The sequence below is a fragment of the Petaurus breviceps genome, unplaced genomic scaffold, assembly GCF_028583685.1.
Source record: "Petaurus breviceps papuanus isolate PSGF00001 unplaced genomic scaffold, PetGlider_PUasm1.0 90847, whole genome shotgun sequence".
Taxonomy (NCBI): domain Eukaryota; kingdom Metazoa; phylum Chordata; class Mammalia; order Diprotodontia; family Petauridae; genus Petaurus; species Petaurus breviceps.
This window is the reverse complement of record NW_027187360.1, coordinates 11,479,795-11,498,653: the sequence shown is the minus strand read 5'-3', so window position 1 is coordinate 11,498,653 and position 18,859 is coordinate 11,479,795. Positions and strand designations below refer to the sequence as shown.

Genomic DNA, 18,859 nt, shown 5'->3' with positions numbered 1-18,859 from the left:
AAATTTAATTCAACATGTATTTCAAAGGCACTAGGATAGTAGCAATATGTAACATTTGTTCACAGTTATCATTTGGATTTACATACTATTTTTTATTGCATAAAGTCCTATTATGATGTACCTTCATGTCATGGAAGTGACCCTCAGTTTCTGAAGAACATGCAAGGGAGTATGAGACCTGGTAAGTATTGCCAAGATAGAAACCCTTTCAGTACAATCCCATCCATGACGTCAGTTGTCTCAAGAATAGTTTTGTTCAATTCATAAAAACCCATCACCCAGCTGGTTAAAGATGATTAATTTTTTGGTCACAGCAACTCTTGAAGACAGTGGACCTAGTCATAGGAAGGTTGTAATCTTTGTTGGTGAAACAAAGTAATTATGTAGATACAAAGGGTACCTATGCTAATAAAGTCATAGAACTACAGCATGTCTAAGACTGACAGGATAAACATCACCTGGCATGTATATCTCACTGTAGATACTTAAAAGTTTAACTAACCCCAGTGGCATATTATTTGAATTTATAAGGCTTAAAATTAATTAAGTGAATAAAAAAATGCAAATGATAATTTCTACAAATAAAGTTAAGATGCAGCTATCACATAAGATTAAGGACCCCAACTCTAGAAATATAACTTCTGACACCTCTGGGCATAACACATTCCTTAATTAGAAGACAGCCTCACCTTAGGAATCAAGTGACCTTGGCTTTGTAGGGATGGAACATCATAAACTTGTGAATTAATAGTTGATAATGGGGTTGGAATTGGTCTGGGAAGTGTAAAAAGGTCCTGGGAAAGAAGAAGAAGAAGGAAATGATTAAGAAATAAAAATCTGAAAACTCAAAAGCTTATGTAAGTGAATGTTGAAAACTGAAAACAAATTTATAAAAATCTTGGACATTGAAATACCTATTCAAAATTAATTTGTAATTGACAACAATTATTCTAGTATATAACCAAATAAAGTAGAGAGATGGCAGTGTAATGGAAAGAACACTGATTGGAATCATGTCTTAGGTTTAAATCTTTAATGCTTAATAGTTCTATGATATTTTTCATTCATATGATTTCTAGGACTATCAACAAGATACTTATTATTTCTGGACCTCTGATTCTTCATCTATATAAGCAGGATAATGAATACTTGCATTATATTCCCTATTCATTCATTCATTCATTCAACATGTGGCTAGCAAAACCTTATCAACCTCTCTTACAAAGGCAGCACATGTTCTCTAACCTTCACTTGCATTGGTAGGTGAGGACCTCAGAGGATAACTGCTATATCTTCCTATCTGGGTTCAAAGAGTAGCCTATAAAGGTCTGGATTGGTGGTTTTCTAATACAGTGTGCTTTCCTCCATGATGATCGGTTGATATCAATTAGCCAAATTTAATTAGACATTAGAAAAAGGTATTTACTAAGGTGGTATAATAGGAATAATTGGTATGAAACATCCCCTCAAAAGAATGTGACACACTTCCATCATAACCTACAGAGTCCAGGAGAAAGTAGGCTTATGCTAAAAGAATACATGTTACAAAGAAGTAATTCACATCACCTAGAAATGTTTTTCCTGGAGTTCTTAAAACATTTCCATTAGGCATGAGGGAGCTTTTCTACTGGGCGTCTTGAAACTGCTGTGTGTCTAATCTAGCTTGTCCTCGATTCCCAAAGTAAATAGTGTACCAGTTTCTAGGGATGCTTCTAGGACTAGGATGCAACAGAAAACACAAGATCTCCCAACTCTTTAATGGTCACAAGATGTCCCTTGTGAGGATCTCTTCTATGTTGGGAAATGATTAAATCCTTTAGCTTCCAAAATGGATCACTATTTTATAAATGATCCACAGGGTATGATCAAATATCTATATCTAATACCACTACAAATCCTGTGCTGTGCACAAAGTGAGTTCGGTTCATTCAATGGCTCTCAAGGACTTTTCCGAAATTAGTCTAAAACCTATAATTGATTGGTTCAAAGGAAATTTCAGAGTAGATGCCTACCTAATTCACATCTCTCATTGACTGTCTTATCTGATAGAAGTATCAGGCTAGGAGATCTTGTTGGTTGTTTTTAGTGGGGTGGGGGTGATTTGATTGATTAACTCAATCTACCCCCATCCTTAGCACTACACTGTGCTAAGCATTTGGATGCTAAGGCACAGCTTCCTGCTGTCATGGAATTAAAATCTAGAAGCGAGGTAAAACAGATAAATATTATTCTAATAAAAATCTGAGGATTTTTTTTCTTTTGCCTTTTCACCTCTACCACCTAACAAAGCATTTGACATATAATGGGAGTTTAATAAATGTCTGTTGATTACAGAGTTGTCAAACAAAATATGGGAAGTTTGAGGGAGAGACTTATTATGAGGGAATGAGGAGGGCTTCATGGAAGATGGGCTTTGGAGGATAGATAGGAAATGCAAAGAGGGAGAATATTGTAGTGCTAGGGAATAGCATGAGCAAAAGCAATAATACAACAGAGTACAATGAGTATTTTCATTAAGGCAGGGGCAGGTCAGTATTTCTGAGGTATAGACTGTACAGAAAGAAGTAATAGGAGATAAAGCTATAAAGGTAGGGCAGTCCCAATCTAGAGGACCCAGAGTGTCAATCAAAGGAGTTTAAAGTTTACTTGGTAAAAGAAATAACTTGACCAGATTGTAAAATTGTTGTGAGTCCTTCTAAAACTTAGAACGACTTACATAAATGTGTATTATTAGTGTTAAACTTTTTGGTACGCTGAGATGATATCTACTCAACAATGTAATTTTGATAAATTCATAATTCTTAATTTTGAAAACAGACTTAAGTCTTTCTCACTTGTATATTGTTTTACAGAAACCAATATTGGAGATGTGTGGTTTGGTGAAAAGAACCTAGTCCAAGAGTCAGGAAATCTGGTTTTTAGTCCCTGTTGTTTCAGTACCTTATCATGTGACTTTGGTTAAGTCACTTCCTCTCTCTGGGATTTTTTTCTCCCTCCTCTGTAAAAATCATGTCTATATGATCAATTGATTAATCAGATGGTCAATGGCTAAGATTGATTCAACTTTAACATTCTAGGATATATGAAAATCCAGATTTAAACAAAAGTCAAATTAGGATGAGATTATTCTGCATGTATGGCAGAGGAGAAAAGGGTAAGAGGATTCAACTTAAATGAATTTAACAAACAGTTATGAAGCACCTACTGTATGCAGAACACTGTTCTTACCATTAGAGAATCTATAAAATTTAGATGAAATATGTTCTGAGATAAGCAGGCAGATGTTTCACAACCAGCTCTCTGAGGGGAAAATGTACCCACAACATACTTCTACTTTTAGTCTTCATCGTTGACATTTTCTTCATCATTGTGAGTCTAGATAATCAACAATAACAACAGCAAAACCAAGCCCTGGAGCGCCGGCCCCAGAGTAGGGAGGACCCGGGATCAGTTCCAGCCTCAGATACTTAACACCCACACAAAAAAAACTGGCCATGTAACCTTCGGCAAGTTACTTAATCCCAATTGTTTTGAAAAAAAAAAACCACCAAGCCCTGATTTGTAGCATTTGCCAATTTCCAAGGTATAACTGCTCACACTGAAAATTTAGCAATCAGCTCTCATGAGGCCATACAGGCTAGTGTTACTGTAAGGAGAGATAACAATACACATAACCATGAAACAAAGTAATACATGATATGTATATAGCAATGCTGAAGAAAAGGATTATGTGAGATCTGGGAACATGGAAACTCATCAGTGGGGTGAGGAGGAATTGTTAGAGGAGACTTCATGAGGATTGTGGAAAAGGTCTGATTTTTGACAATATCATTGGACTATTCTGTTATTTAGGAGGACTTTGGGATCTCAATCAGATGAACTAAAAGCAAGAATACTAGTCTCCTTACTTTTTCACCAACTGACAATCTATTTTCATCCAAAGTAATCTCAGTGAGGACATTACTCTGATGTGTTTTGAGTTCTTCCAGTTTAGGTGATTTTGTTAAGCATGTGCTGAATAACTAGTATGGAGGGCTCAAACCTCCAGAGAGCAAAGGAATTTTCCTGAGAGGATTTCTATTAAGGAAATTTTGGATACAGTGAACATATTATGAAAATGCCCATTTCTCAGAAAACATGCTTAAAGAAGGAATGTAATTAGAGAAGAAGAAGTACATGGTCAAAAGGAAAGGGAAAAGAGAGGGCTATAGAGTGCTAGATAGAAACTCCAAATCAGGAACTACTTGGTATGGGCTGACTTGCTCAGTAAAGTTGATTCATGATATATACTGTGAAATATGGAAGAAAAAAAAGCCCCTTTCCTCATTGTAGATTTTTAGCCTGAAGTTAAACCTGAAGCCCATAAGGTTCTTTACATGATTTAAAATAAGGAAGCCTGCTCAGTTTATAATTATAAGAAAACTAGAGTGTTGTCATTGTTTTCAAAGTAACCCAAAAGATTTCTTGCCCTATATTCTAGGCCTGGTTCTGCAACTAACTTGCTCTCTGAATTTAGCAAGTCATTTCATATGTCTAGGCCTCGATTTTCACATTGGAAACATTAGGGATTCCTCTTGGATGATTGAGTGTTAAGAAGCCTTCTGCCAACTTTAAAATTCTGTGACTTCTCAAATACTTTAGGATCAAAGATTTACAGCTAAAAGGGATCTCAGAGACTAACAAAACCTGCTCACTTTATTTCTTAAAATATTAAGCTTTAAAACTTTTTTTAACATCACAGTAATTTTGAAATATCCTTTTCCTCACTCTTCCTTTGTAACAAAGAAAAAGAGTTAGAGAAAACAAATACAATGCATGTATGCAACACACTGAACCACTTCTCTACCGAAGGAGGGTAATGTATTTCCACATCACTTTTCTAGGGCAATGAATAGTTTTTAGAATTATTTAACATTTGGCTTCATTTTAGTGTTATTTTTATTTACATTATTGTAGTCATTGTGCATATTTTCCTGGTTCTGCTTACTTCACTCTGTATCAGTTTATCTATGTGTTCTAATTTTTCTCAGAATTTCTCATAGTCCTAATGTTTTAATAATACTTCAGTAATATTTCATGACATTCATCATAAATTGATCATCCCCCAATCTACATCAACATTTTATGGATGAAGAAACTGAAGCCCAGGAATGTTAAATGACTCACCTCAGGTCACCCAGGTAACAATTGAGAAAGCTGAGATTCAAACCTGGGTTCTTTGATTGAACATCCAACCCTCTTCCTATTGTACCACATTGCCCCAGTAATGATTTTTTTTTTTTGCTTTTTGGAGGGGGGAAGGTAGGGCAATTGGGGTAAGTGAATTGCCCAAAGTCACACAGCTAGTTTTTGTGTTAGGTGTCTTAAGTCGGATTTGGAACTCAGGTCCTCCTGACTCCAGGGCTGGTACTATATTCACTGCATCACCTAGCTGCCCCTACAATAATGATTTTTTTTAAATAGCTGGCAATTGTACTGCGTTTTAAAGTTTGCTAAGAACTTGGCATATTTGATCCTCATGACAGTTCTACAAAGTAGTTATCACGGATACTATTATCCCCACTTTACAGATGAGAAAACTAAGGTCCAGGGAGGTTAAATATGGGCATACTACTACCAATGTATATGCCATTTCAATTCAAGTCTTCAGGCTCTTTCAACTTTCAGCAACTCTTAAATTAAAGGTGTCTAATGATTTCAAGATACGAACAATGAAACTGAATTGTCATCAGAATATTACCTAGCTAGCAATTCGAGGTTTGTGAAGTACTTTACAAATATTGTCTCATTTTATATTCACAAAAACCTTAGAAGGTAGATGTGATTATTATCTCTATTTTACAGATGAGGAAATTGAGGCAGACAGAGGTTATGTTATTTACCCAAGGTTGCATAGCTAGTAAGTGTTGGAGGCAGAATCTGAATTCAGAGTTTCCTGACTCTAAGGCTAGCACTCTATCCTCTGTGCCACCTTGCTGCCTTAAGGAAGCTCCTTATACTGTACTCTGTACAGGTCTACCAACAGAAATGTAACTAGAGGGGGGGAAGTTAGTAGTAGAGATTTTTATAATTCTATTACTATTCTTTTATAAGAGTATATATGTACATATGTGCAATGGAGGTTTGACCATGTGTAGACCCCTTCAGCTTGCTAAGATGACCCCTCCACATTGTGGATACGTTAAGGAACTCTTTCTAGGAGAATAGTGATGGTGGGTAAAAGATATTCATTCATAGACATTCTACAACTGGCTTCAGTTAATCTAACATTGATTGGGAGAAAATATTCTCCATTGGCTACTATAGTCAGAACTGTGGGAATTCAAGAGGGCTTTTGGGCTTCAGTGATTTCCCTTTATTCATCTTTCTTCTTGTTTTCATCTGCCCATTGGTGATATGTTAGAATCAGATGAAGAAACCATGCTATAATATAAAGAGCTATGAAGTCTTCCCACTTTAATGCCAGATGGCCCCCAAGATGGCTTCCTTGGTTGGTTGCTTTTCATTCTAGATGTAAGGAGTAGAGTATCTGATCTTTAGAATTTCAAAGGCCAATGGGGCGGCCAGGTGGCTCAGCAAGTAAGAGCACTGGCTCCAGTGTCGGGATGACCTGTATCAAATCCGGGCTCAGATACTCTGCACCACACCCAGAAATAACTGGCCGTGTAACCTTGAGCAAGTTACTTAACCCCGATTGCTTTAAAAAAAAAAAAAAGAATTTCAAAGGCCAAAATAGAGAGAGAAAATGGAATCCTGAAGTTGGAAACCAGGCTGGGTTCTGTAGCCAGCATGGCCTTGATGCCCCAAGGAACAATGAGAGATCTTCAGGAATGACCTTCCTTTAGAAATGACCTTTTAGACCTCAGTGCAGTGAAAGGACTCATGTAGCAGCAAAGCTCCTTTGAATGTGAACTTGGGCGAGCAATGCTAAGTAAGAATTGAGTTAAGTTATAAATCCATTCCTACTTCCCTTGGTCTGGCACCAGAGGCCAAGATAGTACATGGGGGATGATGCCCCAGAGATATTGGAGAAAATGTTTGTATATTTCTTCTTGCTATATTTTTAAAAAAACAAATATTCCTTTGTAAAAATCACCTGAGGGGCAGCCAGGTGGCACAGCGAGTAAGAGCACCAGCTCCAGTGTCAGGATGACCTGGGGATCAAATCTGGGCTGATATACTTAGCACCACACCCAGAAATAACTGGCTGTGTAACCTTGAGCAAGTTACTTAACCCCTATTGCTTAAAAAAAGAAGTCATCTGATAGAACTGGGAATGATAATCTTCACCACCCCCTTAACAAACTCAGAGGAACGTAGCTGGAACTTGCATCCTACTATCCATCTCCTCCACTAATGAGAGTAGGGGCTAGACTTAGATGATTTTAAGGTACCATATAACTCTAATTATAATCCTGCACCTCTTTGTTCCCCCTAGTAAATGCTCAGAGAAATTTTTGCATTTTCTTGCTTGTCATTATTAAAAAATAGAATGGTTAGGGGTAGCTAGGTGGTGCAGTGAATAGAGCACTGGCCCTGGAGTCAGAAGTACTTGAGTTCAAATCCGGCCTCAGACACTTAACACAAAAACTAGCCGTGTGACCTTGGCCAAGTCACAACCCTAATTGCCCTCCAAAAAGCAAAAAAAAAAAAAAAAAAAAGAATGGTTATCTACTTGTTCAGAAATCCTTAGGTTTCTTTCCACCGAGGAGCAGGAGAAATCATTAAAGAGTGGAAAAAGTTGGTTCAGTGGTTGGTTCAGTGGAAAAAGTATTGATTTAGGATCAGAGGACCAGGGCTCGGATCTCTTCTTTTTCACTACCTATGTGACCTCACACCTCGTGTCTCAGTTGCCTCATCTTGTAAAATGTGGGGGTTGGACTAGGTGATCTCAAAGGTCCCTCACAGCTCTTTAACTATGATGCTATGATATCACAAATATGGCAAAGAAAAAGGAAACAGATACAACTTAACAAAAAACTGAAAGGCTTGAATGTTTCCAAGGTCTCTAAGTAGAACTGAAAGTCTTTGTGTCAGGCTCACGAGTTCCACTTCATCTGCAAGAGAATTCTAGTTTTTGGTTTCCTTTTGGTTTCAGGTGATCTGTTATCACTAATGAAAGCACATTTCTAAAAAGCTATTGCATGCCAGTGGTTAACAAGCATTTAGAAAACAAGAAAAATATATCCTCTGTAGCATCAGGTCAAGAACCAGGAGGGCTGAATTTAAGTTCCGAATTTAAAACTTACTAACTGTGTGTTCATGGGCAAGTCATATAACTTTTCTAAGGTTGTTTTCTCACCTGTGAAGTGGGGATAACAACATTGCATTTTTTGTAACAGAAGTGCTTGGAAAACCTTAAGAATATTATGCTATAAATTACATGTTACAGTCTAAGTACTATTTCCAAAGAGAATGATTTTTAAAAGATTGATGTCTTATGACTTCTAAATAATGAACTAGCAGCAACTTCAGAGACATTTAGTCCAATCCTCTCATTTTGAAGAAGAAAGAAAATCCTCTCTTTTGAAAGAAGAAGAAACTGAAACCCAAAGTCACACAGAGGCAAGATTTGAACCCAGGTCCTCTGGTCTTCCCAATGTACCATGCTACATATTCTGTTAGTTGAATAAAGAAATTAAAAATATGACAAGGGCTAAAATTAAATTCATAGTGACTTGGTTTCTTTCAATAGGCTGTGTAAAGGTAACTTTTGGTAACTTCAGTCAGCTGTCCAGGGAACAGCTGAGCATGTGAGAGTCTAGGCTCCATGGCAGTTGTTTCAAAGAGATGATCTAGTGTACCCTGAGCTGCTTCCTGCACTAAGCCAATGGATGACTTTACAACGCTTGTAGCAAATACCCAGCCGTGCTGGAGCACAGTGCAATTGTTTCTTGTAACAACTGTTGGGTAAGATGCAGCTCAGGGATTTATGAAATGTAAACTATTCGGAACCCTTTAATAACATCAACTTTCTGATGCTGACTGTGAAAAAGAGTACTGGATGATAACTTAATAGACTGTCAGGCTTCCAGTAGCACAAAAAGATCACAAATTGAAGATCCTTCTATTCTTTCTACACAGAATTTGTAAGCTAGCATATTCTCAAAGGTAGCATTTTTAATTTTTTTTTTGCAAAGGTAGTATCATTTGCCATTTGCTGAATGCAAAACAAATGTGGCATAGAAATGTGACTCTGTGATGATAAAGGAGGAAATGATAACCCTGAATAAGGGCACCTGGGACTATCTTGCATTCTCAGCATTTGGTAAAGTTTTGTTCTTTGGAAGGAAAATACTTTATGGTCTTCCTCTTTCTTTTGCATATCTTCTGTTTGAATCAATAGAAATGCAGTCTTGTCTAGCATCTCTACATTTAACAAATGCCATGAATGTCTCTCTGGTATCATAACAAGTCAGAAGCTTAAAAACAACAATAAAATCCAAAACCAATCAGTCACTATAAGACCATTCAATTCACTGTGATAAATTCATAGGAGAACATTTTTTTTAAACAAAAAATTTTAATCATAGGTTAAGAGAGCCAGAAGGGACCATAGAGATATCCTAGTTCAATCCTTCCATTTTCTTTTTTTCCCTTTTTTTCATTTTTAGTTTTTGGAGGGGGGAGGGAAGGGCAATTGGGGTTAAGTGACTTGCCCAAGGTCACATGGCTAGTAAGTGTTAAGTGTCTGAGGCCACATTTGAACTCAGGTCCTCCTGACTCCAGAGCTGGTGCTCTATTCACTGTGCCACCTAGCCACCCCAAAATCCTTCCATTTTCTTTTTTTTTTTTTTAAAGCAATAGAGGTTAAGTAACTTGCTCAAGGTTACACAGCCAGTTATTTCTGGGTGTGGTGCTGAGTATCTGAGCCCGGATTTTGATACAGGTCATCCCGACACTGGAGCCGGTGCTCTTGCTCACTGAGCCACCTGGCCGCCCCTAAGCAATTGGGGTTAAGTAACTTGCTCAAGGTTACACGGCCAGGTGTTTCTGGGTGGGTGCTAAGTGTCTGAGCCCGGGATTCGATCTCCAGGTCTTCTCAACACTGGAGCCGGTGCTCTTACTCACTGTGCTACCTGGCCGCCCCCTTCCATTTTCTAATGGAAGAAATTGAGTCCCATAAATATAAATGACTTCCTCAGTCACAAAGTAAGTCCATGGCAGAGCTGGGACTAAAAACTCAAGTCTCCTGATACCTTATAAGATACCATCTTGGCAAGGCAAATGAAAATCAGTCCTTACCCCAAGGAACTCATATCTTACTTTCCTGTCCCTTTTCCATTAATGTATGAAGAGAATACTAGTGACTAAGGTCTAACTCATATCCAGTTTAAAAATAAATGTAGCACTTCATGGAACATAAATGCATTAAAAAATGGAAATGTATTATAAGATTCTATTAGCTATAACATATATGCATATATAATACATATTATATACTAATTAATAATATAAATATGCATTATATATATATGCAGCCTTTTCCTCTTAGAAGATAAATTTTCTGATTGTCAATCCACACTGCGTATTGAGTATTTTGTTCTATTTTACTTTGTTTTCTCTAGTAGTGGTAATAGAGTACACTGAATCATCCACACTTTCTCAATTGTTCAGAAGATACTTATCCACAAGAAGGCTAGACAGACTTAAGGAAATAGTTTGTGTTCAGGTGACAGAAACTTTATTTAGCACAGAACTTTGCATATAATAGATGCTTGAGACATATTTGTGGAATTTAATTCAAACAAACATCCAAAAATCAATCAACAAACATTTATTAAGTACCAACTATGTACCAGGTATGGTGCTAAAAAGATATTGAAAACACTATTGTATCACCAGCAGCAAAAATTTCTTAATCAGGTGGCTCAGCGAGTAAGAGCACTGGCTCCAGTGTCGGGATGACCTGGATCAAATCCGGGCTCAGATACTCAGCACCACACCCAGAAATAACTGGCCGTGTAACCTTGAGCAAGTTACTTAACCCCTATTGCTTTAAAAAAAAAATTTCTTAACCACTCTGTAATTCTGTGGTTATAAAAAGAAAGGCAAGATACTTGACACTTGCCCTTGAGAAGCTTACAATCTGTCTGAGGAGACATAAGACAAAAATGACAAACGAGGATAGAAGGTGGTATGAATTCAATGCCGTAGACATGTCAGAGACAGTTAGTGTTCCAAGAAATCAAAGAAGGGAATGATCATGTACAGAAGCAAGAAAAGCTTCATGAAAGCTTATCAGCACCATGGCTAGAGGGAGAAGCAGAGGAAATAGCAACTAGCTCTCTCGGCATTGTAACTGAAAACAGCGAAGCTGGTCTCACCATTGTTGGTATGTTGGGGGCAACATATAGATTTGAGGCTTACAGAGGAAGAATAATGGAAGCAAGACTTTGTTGTTTGTAAAGAGAAGTTCAGACAGCTAAGCCTATAGAGGTTTAGAAAGGATATGACTATATTATTTGTTATCCTTAGAAAATATCCTTGACACGGGTATGTCTCTAGTTCTTTCCCAGTGTTTTTACCCATGGAAAAGTGCCCAATGGGACAGTGTTATGTATGTATTTCCCCACTCGTCCTTGAACAGCTTGTGTGGCTACACTTGATACCTTCCAGGTGTCTAGAATTTTGGTACCAGTGAAATCTGTGATGATAAAACTATTCTGAGACAAGTAGGATACATTTACAACTCTGCCCCATTCACAACAAGGCATCTTTAAGAGCCCCAGATCTAACAGACTTGATCTGGAAGGGGAGGAGGATATAGGTAAGTGGGGAGATAGTTGAAGGATAATTCTAATAGGAAAGGAAACAATATGAGCAAAATGGGAAAGGGTTGTAAGTGGTGTTTATGGACAACAACCAACTGAACTCATTAGCCTAGGCAAGAAAATTAATGAGATAAGCACATAGTGCTAATTCTACCAGCAAAATATATTTCTGTTCATTATTATTTCCTAAGCATTCACTGAGTAACACCAATTACTCACATTCAAAGTTATACAGCAGTCAACAGATTTTCTTATATGTAATTTCTCAAGTTCTATACTGTCTATTTCTTGATATGTGCCAAGATACATACCTGTTTAGCAAAGGTTAAAGTCTTTTCAGTGAAAATTTTTGCTGTGGTCAGTGGTGCAGGTTGTTCATACACTTGATCAGTAGCAGAAGAAACTATAGGCTGGGGTAACTTCACCCAACCAACCATCTGTTCATATACACCTGGTGGAGCAGGTCTGTTGAGCTGAGAGGGCACATGGCGAGTCTTTTCTGGACTGCTGGGTAATTCTTCCAAGCTATTCTGGGAGGAGAGAGGAAGTGTACCCTCTTGAGAATCAGTGAGGAGATGGAGACGATTTGCAGGGGCCAGCCCTTGTCGACCATGAAGTGAACACTTCCACCACCCCTCACTTTCTGGGACATTCTTTTCTAGAATGGTCAGGATATCTCCCCTCCGGAAAGCCAATTCATCAGCACATTCAGCATGGTTATCATATAATGCTTTTGCCAAGATACACTGCTGAAAAAGAAAAGATTAAATTAATAATATGATCTGGTTTAACTTTTTAAAGGATTTTCACAAATATGCTCTCCTCTTATTTTGGCAATAATTCTGTGAGGCAGGAAGTAGCCCCTATTTTGTAACTGGGGTAAACACAGGTTGTCAGCAAGAACCTGGCTGCCAGACTCATACTATTGCCATTGTGCACCATACTACCTTGTCCAATGTTCATTAAAAACTCATTATTTCAAAAGGTTACAAAGGATAAATCTCACTCTTATTTCCTCTACCTTTATTTCCAACAGACAATGTGGTTTTTATGGTTATTTATTGCAGATCAGCATAATCATAATTATACCAAAGTCCTTTTTACTGTCTCATCTAAAGTATGGAGGTAACCTTGGAAGTACAAACCCTAGCAAGCCTTGAGAAGCTATGAAGTCTTTGAGTACAAACCAGGTGACAATGTTTGTATGTGTGGGGTCCAACCTCACTAGGTGCAGAGAAGCTCATCACCAAGAAGATTGACCACCAGGAGATGAGGCTTTTTTTTTGCCCCAGCAACCTGAATTGGTGGAAGGCACACCCATATAATGACAGATCCTTGAAACTTCATAGTAAATATAATCATATAAACCATCTGCATTGAGAGTTTTAGACCATGCCTAGTGCCTCGACTACCTTCTCTTTTCAGCTCTACTTTGCAGAAATCTTAGCTTCTTTTAAAACTGAGCTCAAAAGCCATCTCCTGCAAAAAGACATTTTAGATCCCCCTAATAGTACTCTCCCCTTCTTCGAATTATATTGTATTTTTTGACTACTCAAATGTTATTTTCTCCCCTGACAGCTCCTAAAAATCCTCCCCTTCCTCACTAGAATGTAAGCTCCATGAAGGAAGACTGTTTTTCATTTCTATTTTTCCCTTTTGTCCTTATATCACCAGAGCCCAGGACAGGGCCTTGCTGTAGTAGTTTAATGAGTTTAATTGCTACTGAACTCACTTCTGGGAATGAAACTTGATAAAGGGGAGAATGAATAGTACCGCATCCTCTTTGCTGGTGAGGGGGTGTTTCCACCCAGCCTCTACTTCCTATGCCCACCAAAAACAAAAAGTCTGAGATCCTGTGGTTTGCTGTACAATCTAAGTCTCGATCTGCATAGGGATTTAGAGAATATGTGATCAAGTTGTCAGAAGTATCCAGACTTTCTCAAGCCTAAGGATCAGCCACATGCTTCATATGCAGCATTATAGGGTCTAAAGATTATAGATATAATAATAATAGCAAACACTTATATGGTACCTACTATGTGCCAGACATAAAGTACTTTACAATGATTTTCTTTTTTGATCCTGGCAAAAACCCTAGGAGGTAGATGCTATTATTATCCTTATTTAGCGATTGAGGAAACTGAGGCAAACAAGTTAAGTGACTTGCCCCAAATCCAGCAGATAGCATTTGAGACCAGATTTGAACTCAGATCTTCCTGACTTCAGGCCTAGTGCTCTATCCATTGTACCACCTAAGTGCTAACATAGTCTTGCCCTCACAGGAAACTGAACCTTCTAAGAGACTGAGTCCCCAAAGGTCACACAAGTGGTTAAGTGACAGAGTTGGGATTTGAATTCTGGCTTTCTGACTTCAGAGTCAATCCCCTTTCCATTGTACTGTGATATATTAAACATAAAGGCTGCAAATTGTGGGGTTAAAGGGGACTATCTTCATCTAGTCATTCATTCATGAGCACAGGGCTAGGAAAAATAGAAAGCAATCTATGAATAGACTCACAGTAATCAAAGAATCATAGATCTGGTGCTGAAAGGATCCCCACAGTCCGTTTAGTACCACCCTTTAATTTTGCAGATGAGGACACAGAGTCCCAAGGAGGTTTAGTGATTTGCCCAAAGGTCATAGACATAGTAAGTGTTAAAGGTAGGATTTGAACCCGGGTCATCTCACTCTAGAGCCAGTGTTCTTTCCATCAGACCATAATTTAGGGGGAAGTCCACTCCCTCAAATTTGTGTGAAACTATTTTTATCTATCTATTAATTTATTAGTACAGGGTCAGGCCTATGGACAGGCCAAAGAGAGAACAATCTGTGATTAGGCTCACAGTCACCCCTTTGGGTTAAGAGATTAAGAGCCACAATATAAATGTTTATATGTGAGTAAGCAAGGATAAGTCATTGAGCCATTATTGTTTATTTACATTTTATCACAGCTCTACTTAATAGAGTGGCTTGGAACACAGAGAACAGAATTTTCTTCCCTAAGGTCACAGAATAGCTTATTTTGGAGAGAGAGGCGGGGAGGGGTGTGTGTGTGTGTGTGTGTGTGTGTGTGTGTGTGTGTGTGTGTGTGTGTGTGTGTGTGAGTTTAAATCTGCCCTTGGATACTTCCTAGCTATGGGACCCTGGGGAAGTCATTTAATCCTGTTTGCCTCAGTTCCTCATCAGTAAAATGAGCTGCAGAAAGAAATGGCAAACCATCCCAGTATCTTTGCCAAGAAAACCCCAAATGGAGTCAGGAAGAAATCAGACGTGACTGAAAACGATTGAAGAAGAAAGATGTGCACACAGCACTGTGCTAAGCATAGCTTTGAGGTAGGTAATATTATGATCCCTGTTTTGTTTTTACAGTTGAGGAAACTGAATTAACCAGAGGCTAAGTGACTTTGCCCAGAATCACAGTTAGTAAGTTTCTGAGCCTAGATTTGAACTTAGTTCTTCTTGACTTCACTCTTACTCCCTCCATTGTGCTACCTTTTGCTTCAAAGAGGGTGACTGCTCAGAAAATAGGTCTAAGTAGTCCACCAAAGCAGGGAGCCCACCAGAAGTTTTTACTGAGCACGTGAGATAGGCGAAGGAGAGTCCAAAGAAGCACAGAGGGGAGCCCAAAGAAATCAAAAGTCAATTTCCCCAAAGTTGCCATTTTGCACCATCAGTCCTTATTCCTTCATGTTCAAATATGAGTGATGCAGCAATGTTCCGATAAATGCACATGTTTTGAGTGTTTTTGATAGTTGGAGTCAGGAAAAAGCAGGGGTAACTGAAGTAAAATATATTCTACATGACTTGATTTTGAAATCTCCAGGTAATCCCAGACTTTCAGTTCAGACATCTGTTTTGGTCCCTTTTCTCCATCTCCCTCCTTTTTAAATGAGAGTGGTGACCAATAGCAAATGTAATGATGTAAATTTCTGATCTCCCAATCCTTTTTTATTCTCTGAGCAGTGATTTCCTCAAAGCAGGGCATTAAGGGCCTGTACTATCCACAATGAGGGTCACCATCTCCTGAATAACTGAGAGCTAGCTGTGCTTTAACAGGGTGCTCAACTCAATTCAGTTCAATAGGGTGCCAATTCAGGGAATGTGGTAGAAAACTAAAAATTAATGAACACATTTTTAACATCTATACTGTATAACACATCCTGGGAGAAGCAGAGAATATCACAGACCCAAACCAACTACCAAATATTCCATGAAAGCATTTCAGAGTCGGCTGAGGAAAAGGTTATACAGCCCATAAGGAATCTGCAAAAAGGGTAACGATAACACATGCCCTGGAAATGTGACTCCTTGTGCCTTTATCCAGAACAATTGCTGCAAAGCAACAGCTGGTCTGAAGTGTATCAGGAGAAGCGAACAGTGGCAGATGATAGAAGTGGCCTGTTGCGATGGCAAGACCATCTCCTCCGTAATGGCCACAGAACAACGAGCTCTTTGTGTACTTCCACCCCACTCCCATCCCACAGCTGTTACAGAAAGCCAACAGCAGTCTCCTCTCCTCTCTTGAGGATCAGTATATTTCATTAACATATTTCTTAGCTTTGAATGGGTTAGCTCAGTCTTGATTCTAAGACATATATGACTTTAAAATATTTCAGTGCTCTATAAAAATCTTATTATAAATAAGATCCCATTCTAGGGTGGAATTTTGGTACAGGTGACCAAACCAATCAAATTACTAAAAGATGACATATTCATTAAAAATATTTCAAAATAGATTTAATAATATGTAGCATATTCATTAACATATTTGAAAATCTATTTATTATTAACTTGCATATTTATTAAAATATTGGAAAATATATTGCTAAGCTGCATATTCGCTAAATGCTGGAAAATATATTTAATGCTAAACTACATATTCATTAAAATATTTTATAATATTTATTAATGACTTATTTATTACATATACACTTTGAGGAATAGCACAGTAAAGAAAAAGGAGCACTGAGTTAGGAGAGTTGGGTTCAAGCACCAATAGCTATGTGGTCTTAAACAAGTCACTTCTCTGATCCTCAGTAGCCTCACTTGTGAAATGGGGATAATATTAGCTTTGAAATAAGATTATATAATAAGAAATAAGATAATATATTATATTTTATTAATATATTATATAATTAATTATACTATAATCATATAATTAATATATTATATAATATATAATAAAAATAAGATTGCTTTGAGGAAAGTGATATAGGAATTGAGTTGTAATTGTTACCCACCACAGTGCTAAACACTGCAGGGTTATGCAAAGAAGAATCATGTGTAATCTATATAGGTGAGGAGTATATAGATTAACTATCAAAAAAGAAATAGTACTGGAACTAAATATTTGGGACAGCAGTTGCCCTTGTACTGGAGATGTTCAGAAGGGCCAGTTGGTAGAGAGTTTTATGTTTTTATGTGGGGATTCCATCATTCTCCTACTTGCAAGGTACTTGCTAGTATATAATGATAGCCAGACCAGTATTCTATTACTTTCCCCAAATTGGTTTTTTCAAAATTCTTTCACAATTTTGTGTTATTAAAAAGAAGGGGAAAGTGGAGGTATATGAGCAGCCTAATTTCAGATTTCCTCCTGCTTATATGGCATTTTCACTTAGATGCTAAGTTGGCAGTATACCATAGTATGAAAGACTGGGTTACGTTTGGAAATTCAGACTTCACTTGGCTCCTACCCCTCACCCAGAAACCTTGGAAAGATTCTCCACTGGACAGCCTAAGAGGCTGGCATCAATTCTACTTGACCAACATATGTAAAAGGAACATTCTTTCAGAGCCATAACTAGCAATTTTGGAGCCTTGGGTAAATAGCATGAACTTGTCCTGAATAAACTTTTAAAGACAAATTCAATTGAGATGTGAGGAAGGGAATGAGGGGAGAAGAACTGTGGGCCCCTTTGGATGATGTGGGCTGCCTTTTAAGTAAAAGTAGGACAGGAAGTGGGGGGTGAGGGACAGAGGAAGGAAGGAGTGAGCTGGGGCAGAATATGAGGTGGGAGAAGAGGAAGGAAGCATGCCACCTAGCAGCTTCCTATTTTAATTTAATATTTTTACCAATTAGGTACTAAGTTCAGTTCTTTTTGCAAAAAGTGCAAATGCTGTTAGTGGCCTCTAAATGCTGCTGCCTTAGGGCAAAGCTCCAGTCACCTTGCCCCAATTGTGGCTTTGGATCTTTTTACAACAAAAAAAAGGGCAGAGTCAACAGTTACCCTATATTTTACCACAAATAACCGGTAGCAACCCCAGATTTCAAAGATCCTGAAGTGTTTCCCAAAGTTCTTATCAATCCTTGCCCCACTTCTAGTTTGTGTGTGTTTGTGGGTGTGGGTGTGTTATTTTGTTTCCCTAGTAAAACTGCATGCTCTTTGACAGTAGGGGCCATGACTTCTGTGTGTGGCATCATGGTGGATAGAGCGCCAGGATTGGAGTTAGGAAGACCTGAGTTCAAATCCGACATCAGACACTTCCTAGCTGTGTGATCCTGGGCAAAACACTTAACCTCTGTTTGCCTTAATTTCCTCATCTATAAAATGGGGATAATAGCACCTTGATCACAGGGTTTTTGTGAGGATTCAGTGAGATAACTGCACAGCGCAGTAAGCACTATATATAAATGTTTGCTATTATCAGTATTTGTTAAATTAATTAATTTAATAATAATTAATTAATATTTAGCAATAGTATTACTAGTAATTCTCATAACATTGAGGAGAGACAGCTAGTATTTGTCATAGTGAGGAACAACAAAATCCTTATATTGGACCAGTAAAATTGTTAGGTCTCAAAGTTTATCACATAAATTGTATTGTGGTGGTAGTGGTGCTTGTAACATTCAAATATTCAACTTGTTCAATAGGGGAATATAGTCCATGTATTGACCATTCCTTAATGCCCTACTTGATTGACCAGAGCCTACCATCAGCTGACTAATCAGCATTGCTCTAACTGGTAGATTCAACAATGGAAGGGTGAACTTTGTTAACCACTGGATAAACTATTTTAAATATTTGTTCAAAAAAACCAATTGGGTCCTGCTACAGTCTCCAGAAAATTTTTTTTTAAT

General features: G+C 37.9%; 1 protein-coding gene across 3 annotated transcripts in view; it reads right to left on the bottom strand.

The window, feature by feature from the left end:
• Positions 1–18,859, bottom strand: part of CASS4 (Cas scaffold protein family member 4) — a 57,281-nt gene that overhangs the window by 13,623 nt on the left and 24,799 nt on the right. For 2 of the 3 annotated variants that reach the window (XM_069072445.1, XM_069072446.1), the window contains exons 2-3: positions 12,086–12,523; positions 690–794 (exon numbers count right to left, since the gene is read on the bottom strand). In XM_069072445.1, the coding sequence (XP_068928546.1) occupies positions 690–794; positions 12,086–12,523 (543 nt within the window). The remainder of the gene's footprint in view (positions 1–689; positions 795–12,085; positions 12,524–18,859) is intronic. The other variant, XM_069072448.1, reaches the window with a different exon arrangement.